Source organism: Ruditapes philippinarum, unplaced genomic scaffold (genome assembly GCF_026571515.1).
Source record: "Ruditapes philippinarum isolate M1 unplaced genomic scaffold, ASM2657151v2 ctg2678_1_1_1_1, whole genome shotgun sequence".
Classification (NCBI taxonomy): domain Eukaryota; kingdom Metazoa; phylum Mollusca; class Bivalvia; order Venerida; family Veneridae; genus Ruditapes; species Ruditapes philippinarum.
In genome coordinates this window covers 24341-42796 of record NW_026860427.1, presented here as the reverse complement: position 1 = coordinate 42796, position 18456 = coordinate 24341, and the positions used below count along the sequence as shown (strand labels likewise).

Below are 18456 nucleotides of genomic sequence, written 5' to 3'. Positions count from 1 at the left end.
ATTGAAAAACCCACATTTGCTAGGTTCCGGATAATATCTATTAAATATGATCAAAATTTTTACCCAATTTAATGAAAATTAAACCCAAATTAAATCCCAATGACAACTGAACATTATCCAAAACTAATTAAAGCTTTATATAATCTTAATAACAGATATAAATAATCTTAATAAATGAAATATGGACTGTCTTACTTGTGATCAAGTTGAAGGTTCCGGCCGGTGTCAACTGGTTTCTGGACATGCAGGGAATTTAATGATGCAGATAACATTCCGCTACTAGTCATTGAAATTCCAAGATGATGCCATTCTCCATCAAATAAAATATCTCCAAAAAGATCCTCAGTTACAAATGATATACCAACTGGTTCATCCAACCCGTATCTTACATAAATTCCAGCCTCACTGACTGTTAGGCTAAAGTCATATACCACATTTTCTGGTAGTGTTGTTTCCTCGGTCCTGTTATAAAAACAACTGATACTGATGTTTTATCTCTACCTTTATATTTAATGGCAATTCATATCTAACACTTTCAACTTAGTATGCCAGTGTATGACATCATAGAATGACAGTGTATGACATTTTAGTATGACAGTGTATGACATCGTAGAATGCCAATGTATGATATTTTAGTATGACAGTGTATGACATCGTAATATGACAGTGTATAACATCATAGAATTACAGAGTATGACATCATACATAGTATGACAGTGTATGATATCATAGTATGACAATGTACAACATCATAGAATGACAGTATATGACGTCATAGTATGAGAGTGTATGACATCATATATAGTATGACAGTGTACGACATCATAGTATGACAGTGTATGACATTTTAGTATAACATCATAGTATGGCAGTGTATGACATCATATAATGACAGTGTATGACATCATAGTATGACAGTGCATGACATTGTAGTATGACAGTGTACAACATTGTAGTATGACAGTGTATGACATCATAGAATGACAGTGTATGACATCACACTATGACAGTGTATTCCATCATAGTATGACAATGTACAACATCATAGTATGACAGTGTATGACATCATAGAATAACAGTGTATGACATCATACATAGTATTAGAGTGTATGACATCATACAGTACATGAATTCGTTGAATGACAGTGAATGACATCATGGTATGACAGTGTATGACAACATAGTATGACCGTGTTCAACATCATAGTATGACAGTGTATGACATCATAGTATGACCGTGAATGACATTGTAGTATGACAGTGTATGACATCGTATAATGAAAGTGTATGACATCTTAGTTCGATAGTGTATGACATCATAGTTCGGTAGTGTATGACATCATATTATGACAGTGTATGACATCTAAGTATGATAGTGTATGTATATAGTCCTACAGTCATTTAAACATAGCTAAAAGATATAAATTTAAGATTATGCAACATGATATACATGTATATTACACACATGATTTTGTTAAGCTCATATTCATACAACAGAATGAGCTATTACTCGGGCTCTGATAAAGTCTGATGAGTCCATAGCTTACTCACGATAAATATATGTTAGTTATGGCAACCATACACACAAAAATACTTATATATGATTAGATTTTTTGTATTATTTTTGTACATATTTCATTCAATAGAAGTATGTCCAAAATCTTTTAGAATGTGCATTCTGTAAATTATATCCTTTTCCAGAAATTTGAAAGGTGTGGATGCTCATGTTTTCAAGGTATTGCTTGTTTATAGTTTTTGTTTTGTTTCGAGGAAGGTTTTATATTGCACTAACACAGTGGAAGTTAAATTCCAGCTTTCCTGGTGAAGGAAGATTAAGTTGCCCATTGGCACAAACAAGTACCCGAGAAGAACCACACTGACATTCCGTAAGGTAGCTGGATAGCTTCCTTACATCAAAGAATCAAAAGTATTTGGCACAAGCCCCCAGTGGTGAGGGACAGGTGATTTGAAATAAACATTTTTAACCAATTACCCATGGACACCCCAAGATATTGCATCTAGTTGAAATAAAAATTCAAATACTGATTTTATTTATGTGTTTACGATACCAATTTTTTATGAACATGACTACCATATCTTAACTTGTAATATACAGAACACCATGGTAGATTTGGATCTCATGTGTACATGTATTCCTATTGGTGTATTCTTCTCTTTTTTAATTTATCAAAATGATCTATGTTTTATATTGGTATATGAGTTATGCAAAACAAATGCAAATAAATAAAAGGCAAAGTAAAGGAAAAATTATATATATGTTTCTGTTTTGTGTAATTTCTGCTGACGTGTTAACAGTTCATATAGCTCAGGTGCGTAATGATACATTTATTTTTAAAAATGTGCCCAAATAAAAAATAAATTTCATCCAGTTAATTGCTTGAACTGACTATTTTGAACTTTTTGTCTGGGAAGCATGTTAAGTACTGGACCCTCCTATAAATGTTCTTAGTTTGAATATGAGCCCGCTACAGCCTTGAAGAATCAAAATATATCATCACGATGATATAAATGATAGGAAAGTCCAGCAGTAAATTCCTTACGCAAGTAAAGCAAACACAGTGCCTAGAACTTCTGAGTTCACCATATGAACCCTGAGCCACATCATTACAGATAGCTCATCAGTCTTCAAGTTGAATAATGTCTGCAATGAAGCTGGCTTTTTGAGTGGATCTGCAGCATTTACCAACATGGTATAATCTGTTTTTGAATCTAGAATATACAAAGTCTGTACATAAACAAAAGCTGAATCTCTAATTTCCTTACTTTATCTCCTACAGTCATACAATGTTTATCTAATATCAAGGAAATGTTTAAGATTGTCATTATTTACAATAAGAGAACTTTCTTATGTGTTATATTATTATTTTATTTATCTGTACTATATTGATAACTTAGGATCAGTTTTAAAGCACTCTTAACAATTGTTAATTAGGAAAGGCAGACACTGTCTCATTGTGCTTGAATACAACTTTCTTTTAAGATGTCCCTTGCAGAAAAAGAAATCTAAAAGATGTTCACAAAATATGGCTGTACTGAATTAAATATCAAACTACAACATGCATGTGATATCAAGGCTCATCTGCAAAGTGCATCATCGATTAACAAATCTGTTTGAGGAGCAGCACACTGTACTACTTGACTCACAGCTGGCTAGTAGACTGCATATTTTTCTTAATTAAAGAAGTAAATTTTAATCAAGACACAAATTGACATCTGAACCTTACATGTAGAAATAGTATGTGACATGTAGAACTAATAAAGCTTTACCCACATATAAAAATCTGGAAACAAAGTGATCCCTCGGAAGCATTAATCACAACAAAATTACATAAGAATTACAGACTCGGTTTGATTGAGACTGTACATGAGGGGTAATGAATAAGTGCAACATCCCTCACGCCCCCTAGCACCGGCTTGAACGGTCCTCAATTCTCAACACTTAATAGTGCCGGCATCAATGATCCCGAAGGACCAGAAAAAATATAACAACACTGAAGTGAAGTACGGGGCAACTTTTTACAGCTGCCACACAGCACTTGTGAAGTATAAAGTCTGAAGTTCCTAGGTCAATGCACTTTGATTTAATGACCTAATTTTTGTATACTTATTACAGGTCACAGTGACCTTTGACCTGCAAATGAGTGTGACAGGTAGAATTTATTAAGTCATCATAATAGCTCATCTTCTCCTATTAAACAGACAAGCCAAAATGTGCTACGAACAGTTTAGAGCCTTATGAGGCTTTATGGAAGTACAGGCGCACCTGACTCTAAACTGGTAAAAAAAACTTAATAATCATAACTTCAGTTTAATAATATCACTTTAATACCTATGTTACTATATATAGTAACACAATCTAGGGTATTTCAGGGCCATAATGGCAAGATCTAGGTCATAATGTAATTTTGGCTGCCTTGGTTCTCGGCATTATTTTTCAATAATGGGCGAGTGAATGAGCGCACGTGCAGAATGACGTAATCAACTCTCAGTGACTTTCAAGATGGTTGCTGACATTAAATGAACTGTAGTCACTTGCTCACAACGTTTTTAAGGTTAAATGACATAAGTAATCGATCTCAATCAGCAAAGCTTAACATTGAAGATTTATAAACTCAAGACAATACATGAACCTCAGAAATTCCAAAATGATTTCAGCAGGGCTGGGAATCAAAACTGCGTCGTATCCTACAAAATGTAAACAAACGCCGCCATCTTGGAACGAAAAATGTATGTTTTTGTTTATAACTCTTTTTGTTGGAAATGACTGAAAACCAGATATATGTATTAACACGCTACACTATTTTCCGCTTCGTTCGGTATATGTTGCTTAGACAACTATTTTGTAAAACAAAAGTTATAGCGAACTTGCAACTCGAAGCGGAGCAGAATTTTTATGAAATTGTGTGGATACGACGCAGTTCATATTGCTTTATCTATCGTTTCTCCTTCAAATAAATTATATACTCGTTTTCAGAGTTCACCATAAACTTCAAAACATGATTTTGCATCATTTACTAAATTTTCATTAAAAAGAGGTGTTTATTTTCCAAGAAAATAATGATTTTACGAAATGATACGACGCAGTTGAAAATAAAATATGATACGACGCAGTTGTATTTTCATTGCAGGCTGCATATTGGTTTTAAACTGTTTAAATTATGTGCTAGGTATGTTAATAACGTCCAACAACATTTCTTGTTTACAACTTAATTCAAAAGCAGAGGTCACTCATTGGTTCCATAAAAATGGAAATGTAATACAATTCTATTAAGGCTGCGTTTTTCGGTCGCATTTAAGTACCCATCATAAGCATCTACAAATTCCGAAAAGCTGTATCAAATGCAATAAACATTGAAACACGTGATCGCACTCCCATATGTCAACGTGTTCCAGTGTTGCCTTAGCATGCTTCTAAAATTGTTCCCGTGAGTTCGAAATGGGAGTGATTACTATTTTTGATACAAAAATCAATATTCCAGTGTAACCTCTCCTGGACCCTGTACTAGTATTAATCAGGAATGACCTTGTTTTTTTTTTTTTTTTTTTTAAAAAGGAGAAAGAATTACAAATTTTGAAAAGGTCTCTTGCTATCGGAAGAGAGCTATGCGCAAATTGCATGCCTACCTTTGTTACTTGTAATTAGCAATAATTTTCGTCAATTCCGTTATTACTTATGTCTTTTACGTGCCGATTTTATTGTATTCATTTTCTTATAATAATCGGTGAGAACAGATGAACTTTATTTGAAACTGAACATTGAATTTTTAAAATTATATTATAAATGGTTAAGCTACAAGATATTTTTGCAAGTAGGTTATGCGTTCCGTTTAGTCATTTTATGTTCAGCGCCGCGGAACTTTACCTCTAATTTTGTCGTATTGCATTTCTTTATCGCCGATGAGGAAAGGTCTACGGAATGTATTTTCTATATTTGTATCATTCTTCTCCATTAAAAACCTTAAATTTTCAAAATCGAGTTACATAATTATGATACAACTACAGATTATTTTGTAAAGAAGGTGTCCGTTTTGCAAAGGTATTTTACGCCGATAAATTTGATACAGATATAGGCAGACATGATCTTTCAACAGTATTGAAGAAGTTTTCACAATATTGAACAGAAAATTTAGGTCAGATTACCGCATCCAATTTTCAATAGACTAGAGACATGGCATCTTAACATACCTTCATACTAAAGTGTGATTTTTATTTGAGAAAACTTAAACAAAGGTTTTCAGAAAATGACTTTACAGAGGATTACCCCCTGTTTACATTGAAAATTTCTCTACTAGTCATACCGAAATAAGAAATTTAAATGTTATTCTCTTTATAATTAATTCAAATATTTATAATCTTAAAACTTCACGCCAGAAGTTAATAAAAAAGCTGCTTATTTGTACAGCTGACGTTAACAAATTTTGTTGAAAAAACAAATCCGACAGGTGTGTCCGACCGTGGCCGAGCTGTTTATGTTTACTGAATTCAAATCACTTGAATTGACCTGCTATGAATTCGAAAACTACCAGGGACTTTTTATTCTTTCGTGTGGAAAACCTATCAAGCTAGTTTCAAAATGTCGATGGTTCTCTGCAGGTGCAACATTTTGCCTGAAACAATGCACAAAGGAGCACCTGAGGTCCTCGCCCCTAGTAAAGCTAATACAAAGAGTGAAAGTTTGAAAACAAACCACAAAAAAGCAGTCATTACCCAGAACATGCAGAACCACAGTTAACTTAGAGCGTAGCTAGCCAACATGAATTCAAGTTAATAGATTTCTATATTTTTTTGCGAAAAAGAATTAGGGATAATATTGAACATACCGGAAAATATAAGAAATTATTTCAGATATTATGATCAATTAGGTAACATGTTCATGTTTAACTGAAAAGTAGCAATGTAAACTTTCAAATTAAATGTTATATTGGACATGACACAATTTATTCTAAATAATCAAAAGCAACAGAACATTGCTGTACACCGCAAATGATCTGGGTTTTTTTATCTAGCGCAAGTGATTATTCCATAAAATAGAAATATATTGCCAAAATTATCCCTGTTGAAAAGACTGCCAAAAATACAACTGCGTCGTATCATATTTTATTTTCAACTGCGTCGTATCATTTCGTAAAAATCATTATTTTCTAAGAAAATAAACATCTCTTTTTAATGAAATTTTAGTAAATGATGCAAACTTATATTTCGAAGTTTATGGTGAACTCTGAAACAAATAAATAATTGATTTGAAGGAAAAAACGATATATGAACTGCGTCGTATCCACACATTTTCATAAAAATCCTGCCCCGCTTCGAGATGCAAGTTCGCTATAACTTTTGTTTTACAAAATAGTTGTGCAAGCAACATATACCGAACGAAGCGGAAATAGTGTAGCGTGTTAATAGATTTATCTGGTTTTCAGTCATTTCCAACAAAAAAAGTTATAAACAAAAACATGGCGGCGTTTGTTTACATTTTGTAGGATACGACGCAGTTTTGATTCCCAGCCCTGTTCAGATTGACAGAAGGAAAAGGTCGGTTCGTTCGTATTTTGACCTAGACATCAGTCTCAGAAACCGTTGAAAGCACAGAACTTCATAAAAAACTGGCAATATATCTAAATGTAATTCTCACAAAAATGTAAAGAGTAATGTGAAATACTTAATAATGGTAGTTGCAACTGTTTATTTTAGAGGAAATGGTTTTTGTACAGGTAAAGATATGTGTACAGGTAAAGATATATGAACAAGTAAATATATCTATACAGGTTAAGATAACGGTACAGGTAAAGATAATTGTACAGGTCAAAATAATTGTACAGGTCAAGGTAATGGTACAGGTCAAGATAATGGTACAGGTAAAGATAATGTTACAGGTAAGGATAATGGTACAGGTATAGATAATGGTACAGGTAAAGATTAAGGTACAGGTATAGATAATAAGTGTACAGGTAAAGCTGAAGTTAAATGTCTTATAAAACATGTAAATGTACTGACTTTTACAAGATGTTCCTATCCATGTCCTCCCTTCTGTACATAGACAATCATGTGTTGATAGTGATGTTGCCTGACAATCAGCTCTGTTAAGACATGGAGTGTTGGCACATGGATCAGCTACTATCTCACATGTAGCACCACTGTAACCTACATATCAGTGAGGTTTAAATAATGGTACATTTTCATACTTTTAATAGTCTAGTTGATATAGATATGTTTACAATTAAAACATGTCATTTTGTAATATACTTAAGAAATACTTTATCCCTAAAAGTAACTTCATCACTTAATAAGATGCAAGAAATGCCTGATTGCTCAGATAACTTCTTCATTTAGAACACGAGTCTATCAGTGAATTATGATAGTTATTAAACCCTTTTCAAGCTAAATGTCTTCAAATATACTCTTCCCTCTTTCAATGTGGACTAAAATATTTGTCTTTTATTGTAAAAATTTCAAATATGTACCGAATGAGTCACAAACATTACAGACCATGATCAGATGGCATAGATTGGCAGGCTGACTAATCTTGGACTGCACTGGTAGCATTGGTAAACTCTGTTGTCACTTACAGTTATAGAATATATTAGTATCAGAGATTAACAATATATTTGGCATATCTCTTATTAAATTTAAAATAGCATAATACAGATCATTATTGTTTTTTTTTGTACACATTCAATACAATTTAGCTACCTTTCTATTATGTTTATTCTGCTACCATCAGTAAGAATTGCTCTAAAGTAAATAATATAGATAATTAGGTAATTACCTGGCATACACTCGCATTCATACCCTACTGGATCTAACTGTTTACATCGTCCATCATTCTTACATGGGTTGTCAGTGCACCAATCTGTCACAATCTCACATGATTTACCTTTGTAATCTGAAATGAAAATAACATTAACAAAATAAAATTTCTACACTTAAGCAGATGTCACATTTTTGTTTTAATTCAACGTAAAGGTTAGTTACTTACAAATATTAAAAAAAAAGTTAAAGTTCTTATTTCAGAATATTAATCCCTTCATTTAAGATGGACTAAGACATATAAGAATTCTATAAAAACTTTAATGAAGATATAAAGGATTGATTGGAAAACACTCTGCTGTTTTCATGCAGTAGAAAGGGCCATGAAGTTGCCGTGTAACTCATTTCACCATAAAGAAACCAGTTAGGTAGGACTATGGTGTTAGTTGAGAAATTTCACATGTACGAGGGTTGTTCGATATATAATGAGACTGTGTTCATATCTTTTATTTGTTACATTCAGTGGCTAAATACAATACATAATAACAAAGTTATTTCATTTCTAAATATAATCTGAAAATATTAAAGTCATCCATAAAACAGTTTTAAAGTTACAGAATTAATAAGAAAGTCATGTTTGCACTATTGCCCCCGCACAACATTATGTTGCGACGTCAGATATACGTCATTCGTGCAGTTAACGTCGCTATGATGTCTTATCACATTCATAGCTTTTCAAAATAAGCTCCCGAATATATGCTTAAATCTTTCATCAGTATGAGATGCTTTAATAAGTTCCTATACTCTCGCGTCAGCAATTTCGGCAAGCTCCCGCACCGTTTAACGCATATCAGTATCAAGCCCTGACTGAATTGTCGCGATCATTGACGCTTTCACAGACTTTTTTCTACTGGACCGTCATTACTATGTTTGTCATTCAGGGATGTGTTCCCTCAGAAAACATCTTGTACCACCTAAACACTAACATACGACAAAAACTGTCTTTCCCTTAAGCCTCTTGCAACATTGTAAATGTTTCCGTCGCCGATTTGCCTAGATACAAGCAAAACTTAATGTTTGCCCGCACTTCAAGACGTTATGTCAAGGAAACCGTGAACAAATGTTGATTACATCAACGTTTTACGACCAAATAACATTTTTTCACATAACATCACTTATGTAATGTACAAATTATTGCAAAATTGTTTCTTACTTTAAATTATATTATAAGTTACGACAGAAATGACAGGGGCGATAACGTGTTGCTATGGTTATTGAAATGATAATTATTTTTTTGTATAGTTATATATTTCTACCAATGCATATAATTTGATTAAGAATAAGTTATATTTAATAATGATACCACATTTTGTTATATTTCATGTTAGAATACAAATATATGAGGACAGTCTCATTATATATTGAACAGCCCTCGTAGAAGTAAAATTTCCCTAAATAACATGATCAACAAGCAAATTCGTTGAATTTATATCCCCCGCCGGGTACTGGTTATTATTTACACAACAACTGAAGACATAAGGCTTTATTTATATATTAATCATGGCATAAACAGTAATATTCTTTGAACTTGATAAATATTCAGGGCAATAACAGAGCCATAACTTTGTGTTAAATAATTATCAGGACATGCCAATGAGATGCAAATTTCTTTTCTGTATTGATGGTTTCCATAAAATCATGTTGAAATCAATCCAGCTGTTGCAAAGAAATAGCAATATTTCTCTATATGAACACAGCACAATAAATCAAGGGCAATAACTCTGTGCTGAAAGGTCTGACCGGAACAAGGCGACTATATGCGCGTCTCCTCTAGATATTGATGATTCCCATAAAGTTTTGTTGAATTCCAGGCAGTAGTTGCAGAGAACAAGAGCGGAAACAAAATTCCTCTATATGCATACTGCACAACTATTCAAGGGCCATAACTCTGAGTTAAAGGGTCTGACCTAAACAAGGCGACGATATGCGCGTCTCCTCTTGATATTGATGATTCCCATAAAGTTTCGTTGAATTCCAGCCAGTAGTTGCAGAGAACTAGAGCGGAAACGAAATTCCTATATATGCAAACTGCATAACTAATCAAGGGCCATAATTCTGAGTTAAAGTGTCTGACTGGAACAAGCCAACCATATGCGCATCTCTTGGTATTGAAGGTTCCCATAAAGTTTCGTTTAATTCCAGCCAGTAGTTGCAGAGAAGTAGCGAGGGAAACGATTTTTACTCAATATGCATACTGCATAACTAATCAAGGGCCATAACTCTGAGTTAAAGGGTCTGACCGGAACAAGCAGACGATATGCACATCTCCTCTTGATATTGATGATTCCCCTAAAGTTTTGTTGAATTCCAGCCAGTAGTTGCAGAGAACTACTCCGGAAACAAAATTTTACTCTATATGCATTCTACATAACTTATCAAGGGCCATAACTCTAAGTTTAAGGGTCTGACCGGAACAAGCTGACGATATGCGCATCTCCACTTGATATTGATGATTCCCATAAAGTTTCGTTGAATTCCAGCCAGTAGTTGCAGAGAACTACTCCGGAAACGAAATTCGGACGGACGGACGGACAACGCCAAAACTATATCCCCCTCCCGATTCCATCGGCGGGGGATAACCAACCCACAATTATGACGTGTAACTGATTTAAAGTCGAGACAATAACTTCTTAGCTTTAAAGAACCCTTATAAAGAACATTTACTATGGTCTATACAAAATCTGTAAACATTTTAATATAACTACTTGCATGTAATCCTATGCTTACCTTCTGGACAGTTTCTTCTGTAGTGTGTAGAACCAAGTTCTGTACCAATTTTTTCTTCACCAACTGTATAGAACTGACAAAACTTTAAAGAACCAGATTCCGAGTATGACACGGCAGTGCATTCATTGTTGTTTAAACACAAAGTCTTACATTCATCAGCAGAATTTACAGATCTGGTTGAAATTTTAGGATTAACCACCTGTCCACCACCTGTCTCCTCCATTCCTTCCTCCATATAACATCTGTCCTTGTCATACACTAGCATTAACAATAAATAATATCTTGTTTATTTCATATAATTGTAGGTGAAAACCTGAAATATATGTACATGCATACAGGAAATAAAAATATCAAGAAGATACTAAAGCCATTGTACACACTTGCATTTCAATAAAATCTGACATTTTATGCATAAAATATAGTGAAATAAGAATCCCTAAAAAAAGCCCAACGCGGCAAAATTGAAAATGTTGCAGGCTCGGTTTGATTGAGCCTGTTCATGGACGGTACTGTCAAGTGCAAACTACCGTCCACGCCCCCTAGCACCGGCTTAAGCAGAATTCAACATTTAACATGAACTGGTAAAATTTTGAATTTTGAAACATCCGCAGATGTGTTCATATGGCGGTTATCATGGAACCTTCAATGTGACACGTTAGTGTCATTCCATGAAAAGCGGCATATGGTCCCCAAGTAAAAAAATGCGTGTGCCCTAAACGAGAAAACAATGGGCGGAACTAAATAAAATGGAATTTTGAAAGGGGATCTGAAGTTATGAAGCCTGCATATCACAGATATAACGTCAAAAGACAAATTTAAAAAGCAGGCCTCATATCCTAATGGTGATTCAACAGTATTCAAGTGAGGAATACTGGAATTCTCCTGAATTAATTGTACGAGGTTTGTCTGTAATGTTCCAGGACGCCAAGTTAAGTTATAAATATGAAATTCATGTAATTACATGAAAGGCAAGTTTTGCCTCAAAATATATTTTGAATGCTATTTGAAGTTTACGAGATATGGTTTCTATAGCAACACCTATTTGCAAAACTCGGCCCAAGTTTATATCCATTTGACGTTATAACAAGGTTAAAATGGCACGGTGCTCTTACTGTTCATGGACTGAGAAATCATCCAAAAACCTTGAGTTATTATTCAGTAATTTCAAAGTATAAATGCATCACCGAAAGAATCTAGAACAATGCTTGATAAATCATTTGGAGAAAATATATTGTCAAGACAGTCGTGTATGAATGGTATAAAAATTTCCAAGAGGACCGCACATCTACTGCAAATGATCAGAGTTCTGGGTGCCGGAGCATCTCTTGTGACGAGATTTAAGCAACACTTGATGGCAAACATCGTATGTCAGTTCAAGAAATAATGGGGGAAAGTGTGACATCAGTAAAACAATAATACACAAGAGACAAGACAATTACTAAAAATATATCAATGACCAAAGTGTGCGCTAGATGGGTACCAAAACTGTTAAGGGATGGGCAGATGAAAACTAGTATTTCAGCAGAAGTACGATATTTTGGGAAAAAGAGTGAACGTCAACGTCGTTATCTTCAAAATGTTGTTGTCACGCACGTCGATGTGACAGTGATATTTATATCGTTTTATAATTTTGTACATAATGCATAGAGTTGGATAAAATTGCACATGATAGTAGAAATAAAAGGAAATTAAGCGGCTTAATTTCTTTCTGAAATCTATCAACATTTTTTTCAAATTAACAATCGTCCGAAAAATGTACGGACACACCTCATGAATGCCATTTTAAGATTTATAATCTTTTTCAGATTTTCAGAGCAAATAATAACTTACCTACAGGGCATACACATGTTGCTGTACCCTGTGCATTAACACATACACCATCATTTATACAAGCATCTGTGTTTGAAAGTGTTTTACACAAGAGGGTGGCACTTTCACATTTATCTCCTGTAGCTCCACCTTCACATCTACAGGCAAATTAGAAAATAATTGTTAAAAGCAGTTTAAATATTTTACATCAACATTAAAAAAATTAAAACTTATGAAAATATGTTTTAAAATTTAGCACATTTTTGAAGAATTTTGAAGTGCCAACTTGATAAAGTACTCTTTTACTAAAAAGATATCTTTTACTAAAAAGATATACAATATTATAAAAATAAAACAAATTTATTTTAGTTTGATTGTGATAAATACTTGAAGCTTATTTGATTAAACCCTTAGAGTCAATTTCATAAAAAAAATAAAGGTATTTAAAAACTATGACTTTTATACATTTAAGTAACTTAACACTACGACTTTCATATATGCAAAAAACTAAAAACTACAATTACAACACATACTGGAAACTAAAAACTACAACTTTTACACATAATGGAATACATACAAGAACTAAAAACTACAACTTCCACAACAGAAACTTAGAACTACAACATTTATACATACAGGAATCTAAAATAACAACATTATAACATACACACAGGAAACTTAAAACTACAATTAAATTTCATACATACAGGGAACTAAAAACTGCAACTTCCATACATGCCACAAACTAAAAACTACAACTTCCATACATACCACAAACTAAAAACTACAACTTCCATACATAGGTAAAGGAAAAACTACAACTTTCATACATAAATTATAAGAACTTTCATACATTAAAAATTACAACTTAAGTTCATTATTTTATTTTCCTATTCTAGCCTTTATATTGAAATATGTCTATACATTTTGATAGGCTACTTGTCGATTTGATTAACTGAATTACATACCTGCAAAATGAAGTTTCTTGTAAACTTATACATTCTCCATCATTTTGGCATGTTAGAATTCCAGCACAATTATCTTTCATTGTTTCACACATGTCTCCTGTATACCCGGTCTCGCACTCACATTCAAAGCTGTTTTCACCATCGGTACATTTCCCACCATGTTGACATGGGTTGCTTGAGCATTCATTGAAATCAGTCTTTGCGGAGAGAAAATAAAGAACAAGATAAATTCCAAAACAATCTAGAACAGAAAATATGCTATGGTCAAGTAATAGCAAATGTGACATATATACCTTACCTTACACTTCATTTTGTCTGTAACAAATCAAACAACAGGAAAAAATGACTGTTTAATTTTCCTAACATTACATTCCTGTACTGGAATTACCCTACTAGTACAGTAGAATTCCAGTAAGTCGAAGTTGAAGGGACTTGCACATCAGGACTTTGACTTATGAATCGGTCTTATTTTAATGTCAAAATTTCAAGACATCAACGTTAATAGGCGATATAAAAAGATGTAATAAACGGGAAGGAAGAGAACTTTACCTGCTTATAGTAAATATATTCCATATGATTATCAGGCAACACCGGGTCACTAAGGTTCCCACATAAAACTAGTTTGTACTGTTTAATTTCAAATACAACTACGACAATTTAAATGGTAACAACTAGACCATTTTATCACATATTTAAATGCATACAAAGGCTGTTTAAGCACACGGCTGAGTTATTTACAACTGTCACACAAGTTGAAGGAATCTTTGCGCCCACAAAAGGTGTGGAAAATGTCTCGAGATCAAAGGTGTCAAAGGACTTTGACTTCTTTACGGTAAATTTTACGATTTGTTCTATATGCACCATGAAATAACTTCAACACATCGGAAAATTTCGGCGCATAGAGGATTTTATAAAGAATATATAGACCATTGAATTATTAGCCCCGCACATTTTCGTAGATCTGTTAAAAAATAAATTCACGTTTTCAGTACTTACAGCCTTAAGTCATTCCAAAATTAATGTCTTTTGGGTAGCATAACATGAAATCGCATTTATTAAAGCCTTAAAGTATGATAAACTGTAGACATCGTTATTGCGTTTTGCCCTACGCGGAATGCGCATGCGCATAATGCAACATTCGTTGCTATGGAAAATCCTATTGTAAAAAGGTCAATAAGGGAGAAACTTGGACTTTTATTTTTTCAGACAGTATCTGACAACAAAGCACTTTTACCATCATCACTTGTGAATCACATTGACTTACTAAAACAAATATTACAAAATCTTACTTGCCCGAAGTTAAAATAATAAATTATGATAAAAATATCTTGGAAATCCATTTGAAAAAAAGTGATAAAAAATCATTTAAATATATGTGTTTAAATGTGAGACTTACCACACAATTTTCACCAACATATCCAGCTTTACATATACATTTAAACCCATCTATTCTGTCTTCACATCTACCATTTTCTAAGTTGCATGAGCCAGGGCAGTCATTAATGTTGTTTTCACATCTGCTACCTGTTAAAAAGAATAAAAAAAATATCTGTGGAACCAGTCATTGCTGATAATAAATAAAACCATCATATTCTTTTTTTCCTTCTCCTCTTCTTTTGTCAAGGGCTTGTAAGGGTTTACACAAAAATTATTTACTGAAAATCAATTAAGTTGTAAAGTCTCACTTTTTAGAACTAAATGAGTAACAACTGTTTTCTATAAAAGATAAACCATTTCATGTTTGTCAACATGTTTGTATACATTATAGATATTAATGACATTTTAAATACTATGATACATAATACATATACAATTTATTTTACCTGTATCACATTTGTTTTATAAACAATGATGGTCATTTTAAACTCTATTAGGATCAGAACAACACTTTATTAACTATAGTTACATATAGCAACACAAGAGTGTACAATACATGGTATATCAATACATAATATAATAAGTGACATGGAAAAAAAGGTACCATCGATACTTTTATTATTTGAACATCTTATTATTATTCGGGGGTAGATGTCCATATACATGTATGTTGGAGAATGTTTAACATTATTGGTCAATTTTGAAACAGATTATAGTTATAGAGACGTGGGCGGATCGATGATGTTTGTTAATAGTATCGCTATGTTGGTCACATGACCAACTGTGTAAACTTACACGTGTTTAGCAAATGCGGTAACATTTGTAATAAAATAGTAAGGCAATACTGACAAAAAAGAACAATGACCTTTTCGAAGACCTAGCTTAACACCGTTTTCCGGTACATTAGCTCTGGGGAATTACACCAAATAAAGTACATAACACAAATACATAATATTTCTATTTTTCATTCATTATTTTACTGTTTAAGGTGAAAAATTGATGTGTTTGAAAAATCATCAACATTCATTTAATATTTTCCATTTTTTTTCAAAAAATAAATTGTTTTATAATGAAAATTAATAAAATTAAAACAATTGAAGTGGCATCTTCCATTATAAATTGAGATATTTTCTGTGTAAACTTGGGTATTTACTTTATTTTTTGTATGGCTTTATTCATACAATGATATTTGATTATTTTCTTACAAATAAATAACTTTTTTACATCACTTTAATTAAAAAGGCCAAAAATATAGACTTCTTTATTACATTCAATTACGTGCATTTCCCGAAAGTTCCGGAAAACGGAGCTTAGCTAGGTTTTCGAATTGCAGAAATGGACAGAATGTGAATATTATTGATTAATTCAGGTATTATCAGTATTTCAATACCTATATATTCATTATAACATTCTAACAATATTGATAGTGTCTTGCACAAATAATTAATTATACATGCACAACTGTTTGACAAAATATAACCATTTTCACTGTATAGAATTTCGAATGTAGATCTAGTTATAAATTAGCATATTTTCTTAAGTTGTATAACTGAATTGCTTGTGAGTAGCTGCCTGAATTTTAAGATATTAGGTCTATTGTATAATACCTATTAATATATTTTTTACCTTCATCATCAAAAAAGAACATTGTAACAGATAGTAAAGTTCGACTGCTACGTCATTAGAATCACAGACTAAACATTTACGTTCATGTATATCCTGACCAACCTATCGGCCTGTTTCAACAGGAAAATGATGGTTTCCTGTTCTAAATTTCAAAAGATTTAAGTTTTCCTGTTTATCAAGTTAAAGAAGGTAATTTCAAGTTTTATAGAGTCTTTAAATATAGAATATTTCCGTCCTTTATTAGCATTGTTAAGATATGAGTGCCAAATTTGCAGGTTTTGATTTAATAAGACTTGTTTAAAGTATTTTAAATGGTTTGTTTTTTATGTCTTCTTGCCTGAGCCATAAATCAAAATTAATATGCCTACTTCATTCAGAATTTCTTTGCTCTTGAATGTCCATTTAGATTCAAATTTTGGTTTATTTTACATATACTGACATAGTTTAAAAGAAAGTTAATTTTGGTTTCCGGTGACGAGACTGTTCCAATAACTAATCATCCTCCATTTTATCGTTTAATCAATAGGGTGTCCGCCAGTTTCTACATACAACATGTATAATGGTGTAGATTTTCTTAAATTAAGAATTCACAATGATTTTTTTTTGAGCATTGTTAAGCTTTCATATCCCCATACCTCCGCGGAGTAAAGCAAAATAGGCAAGACTGTATGATCAAATAGCTTGAACATGAGGTCAAGTGGTAAAAACATATTGAATGTTCTCTGATAAACTAAGTGTAATGTCTTTCTTGCTTGTTCGGCCAAGTGTTTCCGCATACTTAAAAAACTCTTTCTTAAAGGTTCATCACTTATTTTAAAATTAAAATTATAATCATTCCTTGACCCAATTACAAGAACTTTAGTTTTACTTACATTATTATCTAAATTCAAAACATAACAATACTGTACAAAATCATTAAGACATTCTTGTAATTTTACAGGATCTTCAGATATTAAAAATGTATCATCAGCATAACGTAAAAATAGTATTTTCAAGAACACGTCGAAATCGTTATTTGTGTAAAAAATTATATAATAACGACCCTTACAGTCTAAAAATTGCTCTAGATCATTAAGGAATAATGCAAAAAGTACAGGTGAATGATTTTCCCCTTCTCTAATTCCACAGTTGCACTCGAAAAATGAAAAATATGTACAATTTTGATAGACACATGACTTAATATTCGAATACATATTTTTATGTATTCTAAACAATTTACCATTTATATTATTGTCCATCATTTTTCCCATATGCCAACCCTCCAAACAGAATCAAACGCTTAAGAGAAATCTATGAAAAGACAGAATATTTTCTTTTTAGATTTTCGTAAAATCTCTTTAATTGAATTAAAGTGAACAAATCATCTACGTACAGCGGAATAATGACTGCGAAAGCCTGCTTGATTTTCTTTAAGTATTGAGTGCTCCTCTATACCACGGAGGCGGCTTTATATATTGGTAACATTGTACCAATGGACCATTGTGTTGGTATAACACCAGTTTTCTAAAACAAAATTGCACAAAGTCTCATATAGTGATATAAGTTTCTCAGATGATGATTTAATATATTCATTTAAGATACCATTAATGCGTGGCGCTTAACCATTTTTATTTGTTTTAGTTGT

At 32.6% G+C, this 18456-nt stretch overlaps 1 protein-coding gene across 1 annotated transcript in view; it reads right to left on the bottom strand.

Annotated features, from left to right (window-relative positions):
• The window catches only part of LOC132760021 (uncharacterized), a gene marked incomplete at its 5' end in the record, with an annotated part of 81068 nt that overhangs the window by 38351 nt on the left and 24261 nt on the right, over positions 1-18456 (bottom strand). Inside the window, 8 exons of the mRNA XM_060751908.1 lie at positions 196-462; positions 2562-2730; positions 7513-7659; positions 8285-8401; positions 11053-11310; positions 12883-13019; positions 13830-14026; positions 15226-15353. Of these exons, the coding sequence (XP_060607891.1) occupies positions 196-462; positions 2562-2730; positions 7513-7659; positions 8285-8401; positions 11053-11310; positions 12883-13019; positions 13830-14026; positions 15226-15353 (1420 nt within the window). The remainder of the gene's footprint in view (positions 1-195; positions 463-2561; positions 2731-7512; positions 7660-8284; positions 8402-11052; positions 11311-12882; positions 13020-13829; positions 14027-15225; positions 15354-18456) is intronic.